This window comes from Choristoneura fumiferana, chromosome 17, assembly GCF_025370935.1.
Source record: "Choristoneura fumiferana chromosome 17, NRCan_CFum_1, whole genome shotgun sequence".
Lineage (NCBI taxonomy): Eukaryota > Metazoa > Arthropoda > Insecta > Lepidoptera > Tortricidae > Choristoneura > Choristoneura fumiferana.
Window position 1 is genome coordinate 14,800,568 of NC_133488.1, and position 25,707 is coordinate 14,826,274.

The 25,707-nt window shown below is 35.8% G+C and overlaps 3 protein-coding genes and 1 pseudogene across 3 annotated transcripts; 3 read left to right on the forward strand and 1 right to left on the reverse strand.

Moving 5' to 3' along the window:
* Positions 1 to 52: 52 nt before the first annotated feature.
* LOC141437055 (uncharacterized) lies at positions 53 to 11,198 on the reverse strand. The gene is given in 8 exon segments (XM_074100259.1): positions 53 to 3,120; positions 3,123 to 4,964; positions 5,221 to 5,335; positions 5,412 to 5,566; positions 6,103 to 6,168; positions 7,431 to 7,634; positions 10,546 to 10,780; positions 10,864 to 11,198. Coding segments are annotated over 8 exon segments (5,115 nt in total). The 5' UTR covers positions 10,944 to 11,198; the 3' UTR covers positions 53 to 702.
* LOC141437051 (prostaglandin reductase 1-like) lies at positions 10,528 to 25,377 on the forward strand (annotated as a pseudogene).
* Positions 12,407 to 14,429, forward strand: LOC141437046 (uncharacterized). The gene has a single exon (XM_074100245.1). The coding sequence runs from the start codon at positions 12,452 to 12,454 to the stop codon at positions 13,826 to 13,828; it is 1,377 nt and encodes a 458-aa protein (XP_073956346.1). The 5' UTR covers positions 12,407 to 12,451; the 3' UTR covers positions 13,829 to 14,429.
* Positions 15,430 to 18,011, forward strand: LOC141437043 (E3 SUMO-protein ligase ZBED1-like). The gene is given in 2 exon segments (XM_074100234.1): positions 15,430 to 16,553; positions 16,556 to 18,011. Coding segments are annotated over 2 exon segments (1,947 nt in total). The 5' UTR covers positions 15,430 to 16,054; the 3' UTR covers positions 18,004 to 18,011.
* Positions 25,378 to 25,707: the final 330 nt, after the last annotated feature.

Consider the following 25,707-nt stretch of genomic DNA (forward strand, 5'->3'; position numbering starts at 1 on the left):
GTGTTATACTTTATTACCTATGTCAGTTGTCATAAGGACAAAAAAAAGAGAAGAGAATTCATGTGTTTATTAAAGTAACAAATTCAACATAGCATGAACGTGATTCTCACATCATGTTTTACAATATTTCCTTGATATTTAGGCAATCCTCTACCTAGCTTATTTACAATTCACATTTGGGTGAGATACACAAAAATAAATATACTTATTCCTTTCAAATTATTATAAAGACTATTCTTAAGAACTATGTCACAATTTTACAGAACGAAAAAAAATTGTCTTGTCTTCCTGTCTTATTTTATTATAGACTCGTTCACATTCACACATCACAGTAGAAAACAAAGGGAAAATAAATCTAGTAATAATGCACAATCATCATATAGACCACTAAGTTCTGATCGAAAATGAAAATAAATGAAGGAACGTATTAATCATATCATTTGTATTCACCCTAAGGCCATGGTCGCGCTGATTGGGCGACGAAACAGCAACTCTACCAACTTGTTTTTTTTTTCGTTTCGGCGAAATCGTTATTGTTTCGCAATCGCCTAACCGGTAAGGCCACGGCCTAGTTTTTTTTTCCAAATATTAATGCCATAAACTTGTAGATAAAATACAAGTAAAACCTGTATTTATACTAACAATGTATAATATACAGTCGTCCAGTTACTGTCAGTCAGCGCAATATTTCCGCATATTCCATCATTCCTCCTCATCCTGGAATTCTTCATTGTATTCGCCATCAGAATTTGGCAGATCAAAGTCTTCTTCAACTACCCTCGGTTTTTTTATTAATAGACCCTGTTTTTGCAACTTTTCGATAGCTTCTAAAGCAGAGCGCTTTGAGGCATTTGCTTCACTTCTATCGACCTGGCTTACTTGCTTACATTGAGATATTTTTAGTCCAGAACTATTACCATGTCTGCCCACCTGCTGCTGCTGTGTAATAGACTCTGACCTCATTTGTGTTTTTGTAACAACCGCATTATCTTTAACTATTTTAGCAGTACTACAAAACTTGCTAGTTTGTGAACTAGATGTATAATTGAAGTCTGAACTACTTCCAGCTGCAGTTTCATTACCGGGTATAAGCGATTCTTTTGGTTTTTTGAAACAACTAAAATGACCAGATGTGTCTTCGGTAGCAGGTCGTTTGATAATTTGATTAATGGCGTTGGGTGCAATTTTCAACGGTTTCCCAACAGGTCTTTGCTGTTGTGGCATATTTTTTATTTGCATTCTTGGACTACTATTAGGTCTTATATTTGCATTTGGTCTAATTGGAACAAGCTGGTTTGAAGGCCGGATTGGAGTGCCAGTCGCAGGTCGAAATGGCACAGCTTGTCTAATTTTAGGAGATATCATTCCTGGAGATGTTTGCCTTACTGATAATCCCTGGAAATTCTTTGTTTGCTGATTATAGCTTCCTATTCTCTGACTATTTTGTTGATTAATTTTAGGCGCAGTAGATGTTTGGCTAGCATTGTAAACCTGCTGATTAACTTGGTTTACTCGGCGAATGGTTTTCGTAACGGTTGTAGTTACTTCTTCAATTACTGTTTCCGACTGAAACGTTTTCACTTTGACCTCTTTGTTGATTGTGTTTACTACATCAGACGATTCAGGGACTATTGACTTAGGAGACTGATTAGATGTGCTCGCTTCAGCTATTCGTTTATTGTGAGTACTGCTCTGGCTTCTGGATGGCGTGCTTTCATTTCGAATATCAGGGTTATTTTGAATAGGCTTAATTGATAATTTTTTGCCAAACTTATTTTGACCTACTATTCGATCTTTTTCTAGAAAAGTGACATTGCATCTTCCTATGTTTTCAATATTTCTTTCATTTAAAGACTTCACTGTTATATTCTTGCTTATATTTTTTAATAAACCCTCGCTGGGTGATTTAAAATTGTGATTAACTGCATTTATTGATAGTGGTTGGCTTTCATACTCATCATATTCATCCATGTCTTCAGGAAAATTATCATCGCCACTATTTGAACCTTCAGAAGAGTGAGTAACAACTCCTTTATTTTCAAAGTGGTTAATGTCATCATCGCTGAAAGTTTCTTCAGTAACATCTGTTATTTTTACTTTGCCACTAAAAGGCTCGTCGTCACTGTCAATAGCCGTGTGAGCATTCTGTTTTAAACCAAGTGAAGTGTGCTGTTCAGATTGAGATGCTGTAGTTTTGGACTTTATTGTTATGTGTTTTCCTAAGTTTTTAAAGACTTGTTTAAATGTTTCGTCTTTTTGAGTCTTGGCTTGGTAAGTCGTTGGTGGTATATTGCTCAAAGTTTTTCTTGGTTTGTCTTCAAAAATATTGTTTGACTGGTGATGTACAGCATCATTATCAATCTCATCATCCGAAAAAACGTCTGAATCATGTCTGTCTATATTCGCACACTGTATAGTCTGTTTCATTTGGTTATTGGAAGACTTAACAGTAATATGTTTGCTTATGTTTTTGATTGTATTTAAAGCTACATTGGGCTTTACTTCGTTTTTAATAGGTTCTATTTTTTTAGGAACACTTTTGATCTGATGCATTTGTTGTCCTGCATCATCACTATCAGAATCATCAATATTAAAAGTTTCAATCTCCTCGGTAGATTCATTTTTTTGTACAGAATTCCATGAATGATTATTTCCTTTTGCAATTCTTACCGTCGTATTACTAGACGTAGCAGTTATTTGCTGAATTTTTTTTGAAGGCACTGGTTTAGCAGTAATATTTTTCAAATGCTTTAATATATTGCTGGACTGAATATTACTATTTTTTACTTCATCTGTAAATTGTTCGGAAACGTTTTCTTCTTTCACTTCCGGCTGAACAATAGCACAAGGCAAACGGCTGGTTGGCTGTTGTTTTACGTCAGGAGCTATTTTAGGCCTAGGAATTACATTCCGAGGCATATTGGGATTTGTGCTGGCAACTTTTTTAATGGTCTTATTTTCAACAGGACTTTCATCGTATGTATCTAACTCCCTAGTCGCTCCTTCTTCGTCAGTATCCTTTGGTTGCTTTACAAATTGCGAAGTTGATTTTACAGTAATATTTTTGCTCAAGTTTTTCAATACAAGGCTCGATGTTCCCACTTCAGCACCGAAATTTGTGCTTACAAGTTTTTGGATATTCTTTTTTCTATCGGGTTTTCGTCATATTCATTAAAGTCACTATCATATTGTTCATTATTTGTATTATCTTCTAATTGTTTTATAGATGGCGACGTCGACTTCACGGTAATGTTTTTACCTAAAATTTTCAAAACATTTGAGGATGAACTCTGTTGGAAACCACAACTTGCGCCATTCTTATTCTCCATCGCGTTTTGATCATATTCATCAAACTCGCTATCATCTTGTTCTTTACTCTCATTTTCTTCATTTAGTTGTTTTACAGATGGCGTCATCGTTTTGATTGTGATGTTTTTACCTAAATTTTTCAAGACATTTGAAGATGTAGATTTGGCTTGAATACCAAGATTTGTGCCTGCAAGTTTTTGAACATCCTTATTTTCTGTTGGATTTTCATTGTAGTCATCAAACACACAATCATCCTGTTCTTTGTTCGTATTTTCATCCTTAAGTTGATGTAAGGATGGCGATTTAGATGTCACGGTGATATTTTTGCTTAAGTTTTTTAAAACATGGGAAGAAGTGGTCTCTTTCATTTTATCATTCTGAACTTTATGGATACCAGGAACATTTGTATTCTCATTTTTAGACTGATTATTTTGCACAGGAGCCTTGTCTGGAGCATTTAAACGCTTCTGTGTAATATTTAGCTCAGTTTTTTCTTGTACTGTGCTATTTCTGTTGTCAATTGAAATATTTCCATTTTTTTGTGACTTAACTGTAATAGCACTGTTAATATTCTTTAATGGATCAAGAGTTTTACTAATTGGATTTATATGAATTTGGTCGTTTTTCAAGTCTCTATTACAGGAAATTTCAGTAACGAACTCACTGAATTGCTCTCCCTTTTGCGAGACTGGCTTATCTAGATCGCTTTGAACGTGTGCTTTGGTTGTTGGCGAATTTAAGGATTTTATTGTTATCTGCCTACTTATATTTTTAAGTGCGTCTTTAAAATCGTTGCTCGAAGTTACAGCTGAATTTCCACCAAGTACTTTTGCGTTTGACTTTGTCATTTCATTGTTACTTTGATCATTATTTTCATTAAATTCTTGTAAGTTTTTAGTTCTATCGCTTTCAGTGTCGGTACAATTATATCTTTTTTGATTGGCAGCACAATCATTTAAATTCCCTTCGTTATTTTTATCTACCAAAACGTTAGGACGGGTATTTGTTAAATCAGTTTTTTCGTCGCTATTTTTAACATTTTCTACATCATTATCCATTTCCACACTATCAGGTTTTACAAGGTCTTCACTTGACGGTTGATTTTTGATGTCTTCTATTACTGGTTCATTGACAGTAGGTTCATCATTATTTGTATTTTCCTGAACAGTTTTTTTTACTATTTTTAATTGATTACTACTCTGGTTCATTAGCTTCGACAAAACTTCATTAGAAGCACTTATTGTCTTTGTTTGTGTCTGGTTCGCAAGATTTTTTACATTCGGATTTACTTTGACAGGTTGACCAATAGGTCTTATTTTCAATGGTGGTGGTTTACTTCCAGATTTCATTTTAACAACAGTGCCCGCCTTTTGTAATTTTTGCAAATCAGCAGACGACACAAATTTTGCTCCAGATTTTTTGGTTTGTGATTTTCGGGGTATGAGTTGTCTTTTTATAACTTTAGTCGGAACTTCTTCAACGCCTTGAAAGTCTAAACCTTCCCCGAATACATCTTGGTTCATATTTAAGAACTCATCTAATGTTATAGCAGATTTCTTGGATTTTTTGTGTTTTTTATGTTTTTTAGATTTCACTTTTTTGGATCTTTGGTTACTATCTTGTGGTTCATCCATTGCCATTTGAAGAAAACTTTCCTAAAAAAAAAACAGTTTTTGAATTACAGAAATAGCTGCTGCAGTGTTGACGTTACAGAAATCATGCTTATTTCTTCAGCAGACTAATAAAAATTTTCACTATGTAAGTAATTATTATCTGATAATGAAGTATCATTAGTTAGTTGTTAATTTGAGTCTTACATTTTATAAGAATTTATATTTGTATAAATAGTCATTTTTATTAGAATATTCTTACTTTAAAAACACAATACATATTTATTTTATGAATACTTACTATTCCAATAGCATTAACATCAGTCTCAACATTAGGTAGGTTATTCAAATCTTCGACTCTCTCCATAGCCGGTGGCACAGTTTCTAAAGAATACTCTGATAGTTCGTTTTCATTCCTGCAAATCATTAAAATATTATATTTACTCAGTTTAAGATATTTCACTATCAAACATCTTTTGTTTCATTTCTTACATTTCATTTGATTCGCTGTACAAATCAGTTGATGAGTGGAAAGTTAGATGTAACTCATAAGCATCTAAGTGGTAGAATATTGCTTCACAGAGAGGACAGCGTAGTACATCAGTTGGACGTTGATTCTCGTCACCATGGTCATCACAAATATGCTTCTGTAAGAAAAGAAAAAATAAGTGAATAATCACAGAAAATGAGGTTATTACCAGTTCTGGTGTTAAAAAAATTACTTAGTGTTGTCACAACACGGGATTATTGGGTCACTTGCCATTGTTCGTAATTTAACTAAGTACTGTACCCGGAACTGATAAAACTAGAATTTGTAAATGCAACTGACCTGCATTGTAAAATGAACTTTTTTAATGTTGATCGGTATAATATTTTTTTTATATTACGTAAGCTTTTCTTTTGTTTTTGCTGACTGAAACATACACTAGAAAAATAGTACTCTCTTGCGGAAACATTGCTACGAATTAAAATACCATAAACCACAAAAAAATCACGATAGTTTTATACATTGCTACGATTTAATATGATTTTTGGCGTGTGTGCATCGAGCAACTTATTTCTAGTGTGTCGAGCAACCACAGTGCATCGAGCAGTCATTTCTAGTTTTGCAAAGAGACTAGGTACATACTCTATGTGGTTGATTGATGATAAAGCAGAAGGACCAACAAAATAGTTAACTTACATGTAAATTGACTTTGTTTATGTATTCCTCACCACAGAATGAGCAGTAATATATTGGCAGCAAATCCTGAAAAATAAAGATTTTATTTTGAACTCTGATGATTTCTTGATGTGAAGAGCAAGCATCTAACAAGTTAAGATAGGTTAGTTGTTTACGAAGAATGTCTTTATATACAATGTATATCAACATCTGATAAAAAATACATGGACAGGTGAATAAGTATTGTGCTAAAAAAAAAAAAATATCAAGTGATTTTGTTTAATATGCAAAATGAGGCCCTTTTCCCCATTGGGCACACTGGGTACGTGGCCAGGGCCCCGCGACGCATTGGGGCCCCCTAGTTAGTCCCTACTCCATTACCAAACGATAACCGATACCTACTCCACTCTCGTCTGAAAATCAGGCTTAGGTATCGAATGCAGCGTGTTGTGCCCAGGGCCTCTAATAGGTGAAATACGGCCCTGTGCAAAATTAGTTTGCACTGAATGTTTGAATGACATTAGCAAGGCAATTGGGACTTACAATATTCAGACATTCATTCCATTTTTTAAAACTTTCAATTGATGTTTGTTAGTTGGTGTAAGTGGCTTTAGTTAGGTTGGGTGCCACCCTCCAATAAACCTTTTCCTATACTAATACTAATACCAAATTTTAAAATTACATTTCAAAGCTCGTATAGTTTCTCAAATAAAATGCATATGACATGCAAACTTCCAAACACATACACAAGTCAAAACTATAAATAGATTCCATATTATCATTTTGGCAATGGAACCCTACATTTTTTTCACAATATACTTTTTTACACACTATTTTAGATTAGAACAAATAATTATGATTGGTTTTTTGGAGTCTTTTTGTATTTTTTATTTCAATTCCAAATTAGTTACTTTTACGGGTATCCCGTGAAACCATATCGAAAATACAAACTGAGACACGGATGCAAAGAAAAACCAGAAAAGAAACCAGCGCTCGATGAGAGCGAAACATAGATGTCGCTAGTGCTGCTGCTTAAGTAGCGTAGTAGAAAGAAAGCAACCTGAGATATCTATGCATAGGAAAAATTCGCGTCTAGATTCCTGTCCATCGGTGGTGTAGGGGTTATAGCACGCAGCACGGATTGCTGAGGGCCTGGGTTCGATTCCCAGCGCTGGTCTCTTTTCTGGTTTTTCAGTTCATCCATGTCTCAGTTTGTATTTTCGATAGAACAAAATAATGCTGATCTCAATATTTTTAAAGTAAAGCTAATTTAGATGTATTTAGATGTAGAGTTATACCATACAATTTATTTGTCCCTTGTCTTATTAATGATTTAAATAATAACTTACCTGGTTCCAAAGTCTTTGCTTCTTAGAGTGCCCAATTATGGGTAAATCAGTGTCTTGTCTATGAAAAAACTTATTATGGTAAATCATTGCTGATGAAAGATAGAAATACACACTACAGCAATCGCAATGAAAGTGTTTATCATGGTCATCTGGTGCTTCATCAACAGCATCATGATTGGTTTGTAAATGTTTATTATACAGGTGCTGAAATATAAAAAATAAACTTATTCAATATTGCTTGCAACTCCATCTGTGTTGTGCAGAAACTTTGTACTTTCACAGGAAAAACAGTATAGATGTAGTGAAAAGTTCGTACATAGGCCAACTAACAATCAACCTTATCTCAATTGCATAAAGACTTTGACATGGAAAAACTTTTCTCACTTTAACTATAGCCAATGTTAATCAGGGAAATTACATACTACAACTTAATATGTACATTGGAATAAGTGTGTGAACGTATTTTTGACATTCTATTGTGCTTTTAATAAATAAATGGAGGATTATTAATATATGTTATCAGCTACACACTAATTCTGGCATTAGTTCAGCCCATCAGTCTGGTACAGTATAACAAATTTCAATACAGTAATCCGACGGAGACATCTAGACGACACAGCAATCGTGCGGGGCGTGAGGGGTGAGAGGGTGGGAGGAGCTCCAGCTGCATACTTCGCCGTTCTTAGTAGCTTGGAACAAGTCTTCTAGGGCTATCGCGTTTTTTTACATTTAAATTTATAATAAAAAATATATTTATAAAATGTATTATCGAGCATACAACATGTACTGCAATGATGCATGCATGATATGCGTGCAAGTCTTCATCTCGCATAAATAAGGAACTAAGATTTAATCCATTTATATAAATTATATTTATTAATTTTTTATATTATTAAATTTAATAACAGGAACTTTAGTCCGTTAAGTCTAGAAACCTAAAGTATTTGTTGGTTACTAATCTATGAAAGTATATTTTGTAGAAAAAAAGTTTTTTATTTCAAAAAGATGTATATTTTGATACTTCTTACCCCTAGTAAGTATGCCACCCCTAATTCATTTTGTTTTATATAATTTCGGAATACCAATATGTATATACCGATTCGTAAAAGATCTACCTTCCAAATTTTAAATTTGTGACAACCCTTCCTTACTTGCGTAAATACCTATTACAGGCTGCGGTATCGCTCAACTTCAAAGGCGTCGGCCTACTGTAGGGAAAACTTTTTATACTGTGATTCTGGTTTACTGTCTTTTACAATGGAATGACCATTGTTATGCACAAGAATTAATTTTCCTCTGTCTAGTCTAGACCATCAAATGCAGGCTTAAGAATAGCACTCCCCCAACTCTTCTCGCGGGTGTCGTAAAGGCGACTAAGAGACTTCTGCGACCAAGTACATATCGGTCCCACCGGTGTCGGCAGCAGCGATACCGGTGTGAATATACTGCGATTGCCAACCCAATTAGAGCAAACCCGACCAAAATGGCAAGTCAGCACGGACCACGGCCCCCAGTTCCCGGCCGCCCACTTTATTTGTTAGTATTTGATAAAAAAAATTTTCACTAATTAGACTTTAAACATAAATTATATCTATTTTTTTGTAAACTTTTATACTTTGGCATATATACCATTTCCACAGATCTCTCTCTAAGTTTCTGGCAGAATACCAGCGCTGCGGTCACCCGCAGTTTTATGCTGAGTCAGCGCTTTTTTTCCCATAGCACATGGTATCCACTGTTTATAAGCACATGTTTTAAGATTATTGTTTTATTTTTGTTTTTTAGTTTTAGCTAACCCTATTAGGTTAATCTTAAAGTAACTATGTATAGTTCAATATTGTGTTTTTTTGTTATGGTGAAAATCAATCAATCAATATTTTGTGTACATGCCCATACAAACTAGTGTCAAACTGACAAGACTTTCTATGGGTGTGTCACAAAATATCATGAACTAAAATAATTTCCTTACTCACCCGCGACCTTACGATAGCTAAGCTTATATATATATAGACTAAACAACAACTGTCTAACAACTGGTAGCATGGTGTATGGTTGTGTCACTCTGAAGATGAGCTCTGGTTGAGTTCGAAACGCGTCAGTGTAGTGGTGGTGATAGATGGGTTTGTGTGATTTGTGTGTGTTCTTACAGTGTGGAGGTGGAGGAACTGCATGAACACGCATATTTTGCATAAGCTTAGCTATCGTAAGGTCGCGGGTGAGCAAGGAAATTATTTTAGTTCATTGATATGGACCTCCGCAAAGTAACGCCTGATTCAATAAATTACAAAATATCATGTCAGTATTTCCATGTCGGTATTGTACGTCCGGTAAGTATTATCACCCCTCTATCATCAACCACAAATTCTGGACTGCATTGTAGAAACCACTACTATTTTTTAAGAAAGTTATCATCAGGGCTTGTACTTTAAATGCAGATGATGTCAAATCACACAGATGATTTCAAATAGTTGTTGCGTAAACAATAACCATTTATCAACCTCTTCAATTAAACTATATCGCCACTTGAAATGAGCAGCAGTACATAAAATCTTTGACTGACATTGTCATTCAAATTAACAATAAATTGAAGTTGTGATTGTTTAGATGTATTTTCACAATTATGTGTATAATTTCCAAAATGTCATTGTTACGAGAATATTGTTACATATATAGTGTACTGAATAAAAAAGTAAACAAGTCTAGAGATGTAAAAGATTAGTTGTCTGCCCAATCTAGCAGCCTGTTGTTATATTGAATGTTGCGGTATTTTAGCGCTACAAATACCAAAAACTTAATCCTTTAGTTACCAAATCTTGGAAAGCCTTGATTGATATTTCTTTAGTTAAATATCATGGTTGTCTTTCATGTCACAAAATAAGTGTTTTAGATTAGATTGTTCTAATATACTTTTTATTTACATATACATAGATATATAAAATTATATTATATTCATGTCATTTTCAAGCCTTACTTTACAATCATTTTATAGATACAGATGTTTTGTACAAAGTCCATGTGTTAACATTTTATTGCTGTCTAGATAATAATTTTAAAGACAGATAAAGTGATATAGTGAGGTTATGTTTTGCACTGGCTACACTGAAAGTTACCTTACCTTCATAGTGAAGAGTTTCCCACACCAGGGGCAGAAATATTTCGCATCGTGTTCTGGGTGGACCTTGTGTTTGTGAGTAATCGCCTTCGATATCGTAGGGAACATTTCTTCACATACATCACAATTAACCAATTCTGACGCATCGTTTGACTTCTCATTTGTTGGCGGGAGAGTCGTTTCATTTTGTGCACGATTTTTCTTGATACTTTCATTAAACTTAGGATCGCCGTGTTTTCTGACAAAGCAATTAAATTATATGACACATATATCAAGAAACAAAACAGGGCACTCAATATTTCAAAATAAGCCTTCCTATACCTGAAATGAGTTTGTAATTCATCTTTATTGTCGAACGATTCCTTGCATAAAATGCAGTTGAATTCTTCAACAGAAGTCATTGCGAACAGAAAAGCGCAAGTACGTTCAAAATCACTTCAATTGATTCAGTTTTATTTACGACTATATCATTCACAGAATCACACAAAACGTAACAAAGACGAATCATTTCAGGAATAATGTCACTTCACTTCTAATTAGTACTATTGCAATCTAAACGGTCAATTTATACGTTCTTCTTAACATAAATTCCGAAACCCGAAACGAAAACACAACAAGCTAGCCATTTTGGTTTTTTATTTTTAAATTCAAATATCTACGGCTTCGTCTTCTATCAGCCAACCCAATCTGTGGACATTTTCGAGCAACTATAAAAACCGCTGATATTCAAAATCAGTCAAAAATATTTTTATTCAATTTAGGCTTTGATTATTTATTTATAGAATTAAGGCTATAAAATAAAATATTATTTTATTCTTTCGGTCAATTTTGAGCTCTATAAAAATAATATTTTTGTCGTTTCGCAAAAACACCTCTGTTGGAAAGAACAGCTACATTTTAGTAATCTGTGGAAATAACCTGGCAAAAACTCAATATTTTATTATTACAAGCTTAGATGAATGATTGGTCTCGCGCGCTCGCTCGACTAGATACCGCCGGTAGTAACATCCTTTAGTTAGAGCAACGCGGGCTTCCTATCGGAAGGGAGTAGCCTTAGCGGTAGATTACCTTCAAAATAGCACTTGTTGCGGGGGGAAATGTGCACACAAGTGCAGCAGGGCTACTACGAAGCCCTGCAGGGCTACTACGAAACTCGAAGTTCGTGTCCTACGGTCCCTCTGCTGGGCTACTACGAAACTTAAAACTCGAAGTTCGTGTTGTGCGGTCCCTCTGATATTTATACTATTTAATACGAGAGCGAGAGGGACGGTACGATACGAACTTCGAGTTTCGAGTTTCATAGTAGCCCAGCTGACACTTATACTATTTAATACGAGAGCAAGAGCGATGGTACGATAAGAACTTCGAGTTTCGAGTTTCGTAGTAGCCCTGATGCTGACGCTCGCGATCGCAATCAAATGACAGTTTTTGTATGCGAAATCTGTCATATGATTGCGATCGCGAGCGTCAGCAGGGCTACTGCGAAACTCGAAGTTCGTGTCATGCGGTCCCTCTGACGCTTATACTATTTAATACGAGAGCGAGAGGGACGGTAAGATACGAACTTCGAGTTTCGAGTTTCGTAGTAGCCCTGCAGAATCGTTCGGCAATACGGTCTTAAGATCGTCTCCACAAGACGGAAACGGAAAAGGGCGGGAAATCTCGAACTGAGCGCGCGTGTTTTTTCTAGCTCTTCATTTTTTATATTAATTAGTGGTCAGCGTAGTGTAAATACGGTGTATATTTTTAATTATTTATTGTAAATACCTTTATTTGTGTACATTTCTTCTTTTTGGTAAGTTTTTTAATATATTTCGATGGAGGAGCCCGATGACCCTGGGGCGGTGTCCCCCAGGTTCATCACACCGTAACTATTAGCTCAATTAATAAACCAGAACCAGATAACGGTATGGATACTGACCATACAGATAGTTCCGTAACATCGGATAAAAATAGAAAACGAGTTTGCCCGTCAAGGAAAATATGCCGCCATTGCAATAAAAAAAGGCGCAGAAATAAAAATAAAAATCCGGACTATATTTTGACTGAAAATGATTGTAATTGCACTAATGATTCTGTAAACAAAGTTGATATTCAACCAATACCTACAACAACTATTAACAACTCTACCACAAATATGAACTCTCCATCTCCACCTCAGCCCACAGACACATTCAGAAAAGTTTATGTAAATACTGATTGCTCACCATTTGTAGTGCATGTACAAAGAATGCAAGATGCACCGAATGACGGTACCTCTATTCATCCCATTTCCTTTGGAAATTTCTTAAAGAAAAAGTCATTTAAAAACATCATTAATGGTAGTGTGAAAAGAATTGGGAGGAATAGAGTCACATTGTCATTTTCTCATCTTGACGATGCTAACAAATTTTTGAATGATAAAACCCTCACTGATAATAAATATAAAGCTTTTATCCCATCCTTCAGTGTAATGAGAATGGGAATAGTTAAGGGTGTTCCGGCTGAGTGGTCCCTAGAGGAGATCCTGTTGAACATTTCTGTACCTTTAGGTACAGGAAAAGTAATTAAAGCAAGAAGACTGAATTACAAAACAATAGTAGATGGTTCAGCAGTTTGGAAACCATCCCAAACAGTGGTGTTAACATTTGATGGTCAAGTTTTGCCTAAAAGAATATTCATCTGTTATAATGCTCTACCCGTAGATCTGTACATATTTCCAACAATCCAATGTTACAATTGTTGCCGATATGGTCACACAAAAACACAATGCCGATCCAAACCATGCTGCTACAAGTGTGGCCAGGGTCACTCTGGGTCTACATGTGATGTTGAGGAGGACTGTGTTTCTTGCTTTTTATGTACTGGACACCATTTTGCAATAAGTAAACAGTGTCCAGAATTTGAAAGACAAAAAAATATTAAATATCTATGGCACAAAGTTGTTTGTCTTACGCTGAGGCATCAAAGCTGCATCATCCAGTCAGCAAACCTTATGCAGATGTTCTATTATCTCCTCCACCACATCAAATTAATCAGTCTCAAATTAAACAGCCCAATCATCAGACTAACACACCAACATCATCATATTCATACAAAAAAACAGTTTTTCTCAAGCCTCGAGATAAACCTAAATATCAAAAAGGTTATGATAAAAGTGCTCATAATGATCTCATTAAAGAATATGATATGCCTTCTACATCTGGCAATGGTACTGCCATTCAGAAAGAAAAACCCAACAACAACCAACCCTCCATTAGTGAGCTCATCCTTGAGCTTATCAAATTACTATCTTCTTCAAACATAATACCGAACAACGTTGCAGATATAATTAGTTTTATTTCAAATATTATAAATGTCAATAATGGCCAACAGCAGCCACATTCTGCAGTGGAACTGTCGCAGCATAAAGAATAAAAAATCAGATTTACTATATTTAATAAATAAACTAAATCCTTTTCTTATAGCATTAAGTGAAACATGGCTCAGAGCAGACTCATGTTTCAAAATTCCTGGCTATGCATGCCTCCGTGAAGATAGGTCAGACGGACATGGCGGTGTAGCTATTCTTGTAAAAAATTCATTTCATTTTACATATCATCCAATACCATCCCATAGCAGCAATTTCTCTATAATTGCTGCAATTGTAAATAATATCTGTATAGTTTCATTGTATATTCCTCATCCATCATTAGTTATACTTAGGGAAATAAAATCCATCTTAGTTTCACTTCCTTCTCCTCTTGTCATCCTAGGAGATTTTAATAGTCATCATCAAGCATGGGGATGTAGCGATTCAAGTGACCTTGGTGATGAAATTTTAGACATTGTTGATTCTCTTAATCTCTGCATACTGAACACTGGTGCACCCACACGCCAAACAGCTCCACATGAAAATACAAGTGCTATTGATTATCAATAAGTAGTTCCTCAATCGCCAGTACATTGTCTTGGGATGTACTTCCATGTACCTATGGCAGTGACCATTTTCCAGTGATAGTTTCATTCCCTTTCAAAAATAAACCGTTCTTAAAAAGGACTTCTATGTTAAAGCATGTAATAATTAAAAATAAATGGGATGATTTTAAAAAACAATTGGACGATAAACTCAGTATCTTGCCAGATTTAAGACATCCTAGCCAAATTATAGAATCCTCCAATGCATTTGCCAAATTACTGACTGAAGCAGCAACTGAAGTTTTCCCAGTTAAAAAATCTTCTGGTGCTAGGATTCCCTGTCCACCATGGTGGGATTCTGAATGCAGTACAGCTGTAAAAAGGCGAAAAGAAATGGAGTTAAGATATAGGGCTAACATGAACGAGGAAAACTACAACGATTTAGTGACCATAATAAAAGAAACTAAAAAGCTTTTGAAGAAAAAGAAAGTAGATAGTTGGAGAAATTTTTGCGCTTCCCTATCTCCTAATACACACACCTCTGAAATCTGGAGGAAAATAAGGATGTTTAGAGGGGCTTTTGTTGATAACACTGCAACTAAAATAGAGCCTTCAGTAGTTGAAAAATTCTTAGATAAACTCGCTCCTCCATTTGTCACAACAATCCCATTGAAAATAGAGTCAGTTTCTTGCGACAGCGATAGCCGACATTTAAACAGTCTATTTTCACTATCTGAGCTGAAAAGTGTACTATCGTATGTAATTGACTCTGCACCGGGATGCGATGGCATTCCGTATTCATTTTTAGCAAATTCCAGCGACCAAATCCTAACCTATTACTTAAGCCTTCTTAACTCATTTTCATTTCAGGCTAGGCTTGTGTAGTACATGTACTAAGAACGAAAAAGACTTGATTCCCGACACTGTACTAGAACGAACTATTCCGTAACGTTTCTGCTCTTTAGTACGTTTAGTTCAGTTCAAGCAAGCAGTGACACAGACAGCAAACGATGCGATCCGTATCCGACCGAATGAAAGAAAAATGAATGACCGAGCGACAGCGACAAGGAACAAAACCTCTGAATAGGAATTACGCGGGAGTAAGCGAGATGACACATTTTGAACAGTACTATGTTTTGATAGATAATGCGCGAGCGTGGTTGGTCTTTTTGGATTACGTTCGATAGGTGACTCTTACCGTTATATTATTTTCACTTCGTTTTATGGGCATTGGACTGTCAAATTTGATGCCTTGAAAATAGGGACGAATTTGCTAACTTCGCAAAGTTTAAAAACGATTATTGCAAAGCGGCAGTTTTGTGTGGTTTAATTTAAAATGGGTTCGTTTTTTTTCTGCGTCAAAGAAAGTTTAAATTCGTTGCGTTAAATGTGAATTATTGCTTATGTTTCAGACATTTTACTGTGAGTTTTTGATTTTATCGGTAATGGACGATACTTTATTAATTTTGTAAATAGTGTAAATAATAAACTGTGGAGTGTCTATAATATGTTTGTAGTTTTAAATTTTGTTAGTGTATATATAGTGTAAATATTCGTTTGTACTTTAGGAAAAACTTTAAAATTAATGTAAATACTTAAATAGTGAAAATAATAACAAAAAGTTGAATATTTTAAAATGGCTCCGAGTAAAGGTAAAAGAAGCAATGTTTGGTTTCACTACAACGAAGATGCGGACCAACTTCGAGCCAAGTGTAATTATTGCGGATTGTATTTGAGCATAAAAAGCGGTTCTTTAGGAAATTTAAGTAGACACATGAAGAACAAACACCCGACCATACCTTTATGTGTTCAAAGGCAACCGGCACAAGAATTATCGAACGAAGAGCATTTGCCAACAACTAGTGCGGCGACTGCGGCGGCTGCACCGTCAACGTCATCAGCTGTGCCTTCATCATCCACTATGAATTTGGCGTCAACTTCTACATCTACTTACGCGAGGCCGGGTCCTGGTACTACTCTACCAATAAGTAACTATTTTCGAAAACCACCATCGACGCGTAAAGTCGAACAAATTGATAGACAGTTGGTCAAAATGGTGGTAAAGGGCCATCACGCTTTGCGTATAGTGGAAGAACCGGAGTTTAAAATATTTATTGAAATGGTATCACATTGCCCGGATACCAGTTGCCTACCAGGAAAACACTATCCAACACTTTGATTCCAAAAATCTACATGGAAGTGTTTCAGGATATCCAAAGGAAAATAGCAGATACACCCGCTGTTTGCCTCGGAACGGATGGTTGGACATCGACCACAACAGAAAGCTATATAGCGGTTACGGCTCATTTTATAGACGAGCGTACCACCACGCTCTCTTCGGTGCTACTCGGGTGTATAAAATACAACGAGCGGCACACAAGTGCAAATTTAATGTCTTTTCTAAAAGACATAATTCGCGATTGGCAAATATCTCATAAAATAGGTAGCATCGTGAGTGATAATGCCGCTAATATCACGACTGCTATTAGGATGGGCGGTTGGCGACCCATAGGGTGCTTCGCGCACTCCTTAAATTTGATGGTTCAGCGGGCACTTACCGACATAAGCGAAGTGGTCGGTAAGGTAAAGGCCATTGTGGAATTTTTTAAAAGAAGTTCCAATGGGCTCCATAAACTATTGGAGGCACAAAATCAGATGGGCCTACCACCACTTAAATTAAAGCAAGAATGCCCCACAAGATGGAATTCCTGCTACGACATGTTGGAGCGGGTGTTACGTCTACAGAATGCAGTCATTACAACACTAGCAGCAATTATGCGACAAGATCTCTTGCTCCAGCCGCATCACTGGGCCATTATTGAGGCAGTTGTACCAATATTAAAACCCTTCTATGAAATAACAACAGAAGTGAGCGCTGACAAAATGGTGACCTTGTCGAAGGTTTTGGTGTTCGTGCAGCTAATGGAAAGAAATTTAGCTGCATTTACAGCGCAGCAGTACGAGGTCGATGAAATCACAGTTTTCGTCGCAACATTAAAGGAACAATTGCGACTAAGATTTCACGATCTAGAGAAAAATGCATTATACGCAGACAGCACCATCCTAGATCCGCGCTTTAAAAAAAAGGGGTTTCGTACTGAAGACTCCTTTTTAAAAGCGAGTGAATTACTGAAACGGCGGATTTGTGAAGTCAAATTGCCACAGGTACAACAGGAAGAAAATATATCCGCCACAGCTGCACCAAGCCTTGGCTCTGCCACATTCACAACATCATCCACGGAACCGCAGAATGCCCAAGTCGCCAGCATCTGGGATGAATTCGATAAAGAAATGGCCATGATTATCAGACCTGAAAACAATACTGCTGCGGCAATCCGCGAATATGACCATTATATGAGGGAGCCGTATTTACCCAGGAAGGACGATCCATTAAAATGGTGGCATAAAAAAAAGGAGATATATCCCAGGGTATATCAGTATATGCTAAAGCGGCTGGAAATGCAAGCTACTTCAGTATCTTGCGAAAGGGTTTTTTCCAGTGCGGGTCAGGTTTTAAACCAAAGACGGACTCTTCTAAAACCCGAAAAAGTTACACAAATGCTATTTTTACACAGCAACATGTAAATAATATAAAAAACTAAAAAAAAAAAACAAAAAAAAAAAAAAAAAAAAAAAAAAAAAAAAAAGGAAATCAGCTAATCAATGTAAATATTTGATTTTGAAATACGCCATTCTAATACTCCTTGATGAATAATAGAATGACAGTCCTAAGCCTGTAAGTAAAGTATGAAGGGAAATCAAATAACATGTAATTTTATACAGAAATAATTTAGTGACAAATCTATTTGCATGCATGATTATTTTGTTTTGTAATATTATTTTACCTGTCCACACGAACCTCGACTCTCCAATCTCGGAGCAGAGGCGCTACTACGAAACTCGTAAATCGAAGTTCGTATCGCACCGTCTCTTTCACTCGCGTATTAAATGACATAAGCGTCAGCGGGACGGAAACATACGAAGTTCAAGTTTTTGCGCTTCGTGGTAGGTATAGGACCAAGCTCTCGGATTCATTCATTCGGTCAAAGGAGCATCGTTTCTTTCAGTGTACTAGTGAACTAAAAGAGCCAAAAGACCGAACTAGTACATTTGAGCGATTGTACTAGTTTGGAGCGATCCGCTCAGTGACCGAGCGCGCACAAGCCTATTTCAGCAATATTCCTCCTGAATGGAAAACACAGCTGGTGTTGCCATTACCTAAACCAAATAAACCCCGGAATGATCATAATTCACTCCGGCCAATAGCTTTATCGACCGTTTTACTTAAAATATTGGAACATATGGTTAAAACCGCCTAGAGTGGTTATTGAAACAAAAAAAAACTCTACCGGACAACCAATTCGGTTTCCGCAAAAATAAAAGCACATCAGATTGCGTTGGTTTACTGGTTTCGGATATATTATTAGCTTTTTCTCAGAATAAATCGGTAGTAGCATGTTTTCTGGACATAAATTCGGCATATGACAATGTAAATATAGAGATACTTATAAATAAATTGGTAAAATTGGGTGTTCCGACACGCCTCATTAATATAATTTCAGCAATGTTTCACGAAAGGATTATAAAATTAGTCTTAGATTCTGAAACTTTATACAGAACTGTTTGGAAAGGTTTACCACAAGGTTCCGTTCTAAGCCCATTACTCTTTAATGTATATACTCATGATTTTCCGTCTATTCTAGTAAACCCTGTATTATCCATACAATACGCTGATGATTTGGTACTGTACTGTGCAGATAGCAGTGTCAGTAACGCTTGCGCAGCATTAAATACCAATCTTAAGCAACTGAAGTGCTACTTAGATACAAATGGTATGGAGCTATCAATCACTAAAACAACAGCGGTCTTATTCTCAACCAGAACAAGGAAGTGTGATTTGAATCTAGTTTATGATGGTGCATTTATTCCACTTAACAACGAAGCTAAATATTTAGGTGTAGTTTTTGACAGTAGACTCTCGGCCAAAGCTCATTGCACATATGTAAAGATTAGATGTGAACGGTCTCTAAATATTTAAGATGTCTGGCTGGAGTTTGGTGGGGTAGTCATCCATTTACCTAAAACTAGTGTACAATGCTGTCATTAGAAGTGTATTGGATTACGGGTCTTTTTTGCTTCGTCCAGGTACAGATACCGCATTTGAAATTCTTAATAAAATCCAAAACAAGGCATTAAGAATAATACTGGGAGCCATGAAAACTAGCCCTGTTAATGCGATGCAGGTGGAATGTGTCGATCCACCGTTACATTTACGACAGCAATTCCTAGCAGATAGGTTTATTTTCCGTTCCATGCAATTTTCAAATCATCCCATTATACCTAAATTATCTCTCTTCAAAAAGAAATAGAAACATCTTCACACTGGCGCAATAAGAGTCCTCCTTTTATCATCAACAGTTACTTAAAATTTCTACCTCTGTCAAGTTCTACCCATCGATACACAACTCTTCCTTTATATAGTAAATTTGAAGTTTATTACTTAAGCCAGTGGTATTTCTTGATTTGGGTCTTATAAAGAATACTTCAAGTGCAAAGTCATTATTCAACCATTTCCTTGATGTCCGTTGGTCTGGATGGCATTATATACACAGATGCATCCAAACCTACATTATCTAGCTGTGTGGGAGTTGGAGTGTATCACCACCAGTTCAATATTGTGCAAAAAATTAAACTTCCCCAGAATCCTCAGTTTTTACTGGTGAAGCTTATGGGCTTTTCAAAGCTATTGAATATATTCATTTGATGAAATTAGGAAAATCCGTAATCTTTTCAGACTCAAAAAGTGCTTACAAGCATTACTACATCCTCCATTTAAACTAAAAAATATATATCCCATATTTTTTGATATTAGAGCTCTGTTACACGAGTGCAGTATCAAAGGTCTCGAGATTCAGTTTGTCTGGGTGCCAAGTCATTCTGGATTTATGGAAATGAGAAAGCTGACAATCTGGCTCTCGAGGCGTTCATTCGGGGATCTTTCCCCTATAAAATTACACCCATGATCTCCTAGCCCTTCCTAAAAGGTATTTACGGAACTCCTGGGAGTTGGTTTGGAGTTCTCTAGAGACCGGAAATTATTATTATAATTTACAACAAAATTCACTGAGACCATGGTTTTATAATTCAAAATTAGGCAGAAGAGAAACATCCATATTGACTCTGATGAGACTGGGCCATACGTGCGCCCCTTCTCATCTGTTTAGATTCAACATAATCAATAGTGAGCATGTGAATGTGGAGCCGCGGTGGCTGACCTAAATCACATCTTTCTATCCTGTCCATTTATATGACAGAACTCGTTTTTGGAATCATTAGTATCCCACAATATACCTCTACCTACAAGCATATTTCCTTGCTCACCTTTCCCAATATATATAATATAATTGCATCCTTTATTTCTAAAAATGATATTAAAGTATAGTATTTACAAATTTATGTAATTTATTTTGCCTTTGTGTTCTACTACCCTGACCTTCTATATTCCAAATTCCGTCTACAAACTACCCTTTCCCGCGTCCAATTTCCCTAACTTGAAAATGGCTAAGGGCAACACTAAAGCCCAAGTCCAGTAACAAAAAAAAAAAAAAAAAAAGACGGAAACGGTAATGGAAGGTTAATGGCATAGACTTGAAATTTGGTAGGTATGCAAATGTAGTTTGGGTGGGTGACAACACAAGTACAGTCAACAAAAAGTACAGTCAGCAAAAAAGCTTGTATTAAAAATGAAATTTTTACTTACCAGAAACTTATTATTGTAAACGCAGTTTAGTTAATATTTGAAGTAAGGAAGGCATTGCGAGGGATTCGCGAATGCGAAAAAGAATTACCTATATCTAACTAAACATCTCTGTCTATGATATAATAATCATTGATTTAAGAATATGTCTTAGAGACTAAAGTCCTTTTGTCAATAGATTTGAATGTAATTTTGTATCTGTTTCACGTATACAATTTCCCAGAAACCTTTGCCCAAGATAGCTTAGAGGAAGGAAGTTAATCTTATCACAGTGTAAGAAAATGTAGAAAGTTCTTAGACTTTGATCTTATGCTACATTTACACGCTTGCCATGCGTCTATCAACTCCAAACCTATAAACGCTTGAATGCCATTTGGGTACGTATTATAATGTGTAAATTTAAAATACGTATCGGTTAAAATTCATACAGTTGAAATACCGAAAATTAGAAAATATAATGGTTAAAATAAATAATAATCAAAATTCATAAAGCACGTTTTTATATTGGTCGAAATACATACAATTAAAATGACTAAGTTCACAATGTATATGTTCAAAATATATACAATCAGAATATATAATAGTTGAAAGAAATAACAATTAAAATTCCTATAGTACGTTTTTCATAATGGTCAAAATACATACGATATAATGCCCATGTTCATCATCATCTCCAGTCTATTTACGTTGTATTTACATGTTAAATTCTGAAAAATTAAGGACTGTAAGACAATGTCGACGGAGCTCCGCTTCGCGGAGCTCCTATTCAGCGTGGTTAAGCGCTTCGCGCCTGGACAAAACTCTAACCTAACCTAACCTATAAGATACCGACTGATCGGAAGCAGTATTGTTTAATAAGACCTTGCATGTTAAACTAAAGTCTGATCATTAATTGAATAGAAACTTTAGGTGCGACGAGCGTAGAGGTTCAACTATGACCAAACAAGCACGAGCCGAGCGAGCGAAGCGAGCGTGCCACGGCAGCGGCCGGCGAGTGCCAGAATTATATTATATGCATTTTTCTTTGTGAAAATTCAGTGTCTAGTATGTATTTCAACCATTATAGAAAACATACTGTATAGATTTTGAACGTACTTATACATTATCAAAATATGCATTTTGTGCCATATGACTAAGAACCAATATGCATTGTAACTATTATACCTATATTTTGACCACTATGCATTTCAAGCTTATGCGTTTAGAACTTATGTCAAATAACTTTATATATTTTATTTTGATGCATTATATTTTATAATTTTCGATATTTCAACTGTATCTATTTCAACCGATATGTATTTAAATTATACATTGTAATACGTACCCATGCCATTTATATCTCTTATTAGTCTGTGCCATTTACACCGCTTTCAAGCGGTCAGTGTAATTTATAATTTCGATATTTCAACTGTATGTATTCAACCGATATGTATTTTAAATTTATATATTATAATACGTACCCATGCCATTTATATCTCTTATTAGTCTGTGCCATTTACACCGCTTGCAAGCGGTTCAGTGTACTTATTCCGGAAAGTACTGCACACGCACACTGGTGCACATAAACCGAATCTACGAAATACTTGTATAACTTTTTTGTGTGTGGTCAATTAAACTAATTTATAGATAACTAAACGAATTTGATACTTTATACTTCAGTCCACTCGTAACCACAGCCACTGCAATCGACGTAATTTTAGTACCTAATATTAAAATTCTGGGTGTGTTTAAACAACGAATTTATTAATAAAGATTATTAGCTAGTAATTATAAAATTTTGTAATGATATTCTGATTTATAATAAACAGTTTAAAAATATTTACAGAAAGAAGTACTTTCAAGATGCTTACTAAACTGGGGTTTTCTACGTTATTCTACACTAAACGAGCTTACTCCAGCGTCGCAGGCAAAATACGAGCACAAAAATATGTACTTACAAAATATTTTCAAGGAGAACCAAAAAAGAGTGACTTTGAAATTGTCGAGGAAGATCTTCCGGAATTGAAAGATGGAGGTAGGATATCTAGGATCTTTATGATTTTTAACCCTCGACGCAAAAAGAGGGGTGTTATACTTAAGGTTGACCGCTATGTGTGTCTGTTTGTCTGTGTGTCTCTGTGTGTGTGTGCGTGCGTGCGTGCGTGCGTGCGTGCGTGTGTGTGTGTGTGTGTGTGTGTGTGTGTCTGTGTGTCTGCCTGTGGCAGTGGCACCGTAGTTCTTAAACGGCTGGAGCGATTTATAAGCGTTTTTTTTTTAATTTGAAACCACTTTCTCTAGCGATAGTTCTTAGACATGTTTCATCAAAATTGGTTTTGCCTTTTATGAGATATTGACCTTTGAAGTGACAAAGTCGGGAGTTTTCCAACTTATTGTTGGTTAGTTTATCATGATGCTAACTGTCTGCACGGTAGTTTGTCCTATCTACATTGTATGTAGGTATGTATGAACCATACTAATACTTTGTTTCTCTTCTACTCTACGAACCGTGCAACACAGATAAGTCCATGCGAGCATGCGACATATAATATGATATGAGTGGGTGGCTGTGTCCTAACTAAGTTTTAATATTAAGCTCGCAGAGAGTTCGTAACGCCTGAGTAATTTACGTGGTGTTAGTCATAGTTGAACCTGTGTTACATATGTATTGTTTGATGTACTTATAAGAGCGGATATTGAGTTTGCATCTTAACTGTGGTGCACGGTTTGTAGCGGAGAAGCAAAGTAAAATTGAATCAATTATTTTACATTTCTACGTACGAGTATATTGAAATTAACCGTCATACTAAAATATTTTGAACTTTGAAATATGACTGATACTTAATGCGTTTTGATACTTTTTTAGAAATTCTAACTGAAGCAGAATACTTGAGTATCGACCCATACATGCGTGCTTATATGATTGGGTACAAATTGCCAACTGACATGATAGGGGGGCAGGTAGCCAAGTACGTATTCGCTTATTTTACTTTAATTTATTTAGACGACCAGATGGCCTAGTGGTTAGAGACCTGACTACGAAGCTTGAGGTCCCGGGTTCGATTCCCGTGTCGGGCAGATATTTGTATGAAAAATACGAATGTTTGTTCTCGGGTCTTGGGTGTTTAATATGTATTTAAGTATGTATCTATATATATATATAATTATATTTATCCGTTGCTTAGTACCCATAACACAAGCTTTGCTAAGCTTACTTTGGGACTAGGTCAATTGGTGTGAATTGTCCCGTGATATTTATTTATTTAATCTAGTTCTAAACTTATCTTTAAAATTTTAAAAACCAGTATTACATCTTTTTCAGGATAATTGAAAGTCGTAATGAACAGTATCCTGTCGGTAATACGTAGTTGGATCGTTTGGATGGCGGACACATACTATCTGCAACCCGAAAGTCTCTCCATCTATAGGATTTATGCCAATCACTCTTTTGCCTGATGTAGGCTCACATCCTGTGTCAATTGGCTTGGGAGTGCTTGGAATGCCAGGGTAGATAAAAGTAAACGTTTCAGTAGACTTCAGTCTACGAACTGCAGTTCTTTAGATTGGCATGAAGTTTATTCGTTAAATTTGTTCCAGAAATACTGCTTATTTTGGCGTAAAGGAAATTTTATATCCAAAAGCAGGTGAAACCATTGCTATCACAGGTGCAGCAGGCGCAGTTGGCTCTCATGTTGGTCAGATCGGTAAAATATTAGGTAGTTTCTTTAAAAACACACGATAATGTATGTTTATTTCTATCGCTGCACTTCTCAAGTTTTTCACCTAACTGCGTTGAGTACGGTGAAAGAATTATACTTATTGAACAGCAAAAGATTTAGCCCTCTAATGTATGTACCTATGCAAGAATAGGTACTTTTGTATGTAGAGTGGGCCAAATTTTGTGTCGCTGAGTATTTGTTCAATACTTTCATGATACTAAAATAAAACTATGAATTAAAATAATTTTAAATTTTTGGTGCTAGATAAATATAGTTAAAGACATATTTTGGTAGTTGGCTGTACAGTCTCTTCTATATAAGATTATGCTCCAGGCTGCCGTGTCATTGGATTTGCGGGTACTGATGATAAATGTCAATTTTGGAAAATGAATTGGGATTTGACCGTGCGTTCAATTATAAGACCGTTAACATTAAAGCTGCACTTAGAGAAGGAGCGCCGAAACGCGTGGATTGTTATTTTGATAACGTATGTTCGAACATCATGACCTGAGTACCTATTATGAATCTCTATTCACACCTTCTATTTTACCCTGGTAGAAAACAAAAATGCACAGTGGTAAAAGTTTAATTCATTTAGCAAAGATTTGACGACCAGATGGCCAAGTGGTTAGAGAATCTGACTATGAAGCTTGAGGTCCCGGTTCGATTCCCGGCCGGGCAGATATTTGTATGAATAATACGAATGTTTGTTCTCGGGTCTTGGTTGTTTAATATGTATTTAAGTATGTATTTATCTATGTAAGTATGTTTATCTGGTGCCTAGTATCCATAGTACAAGCTTTGCTTAATTTGGGACTGGATCATTTGGTGTCAAGT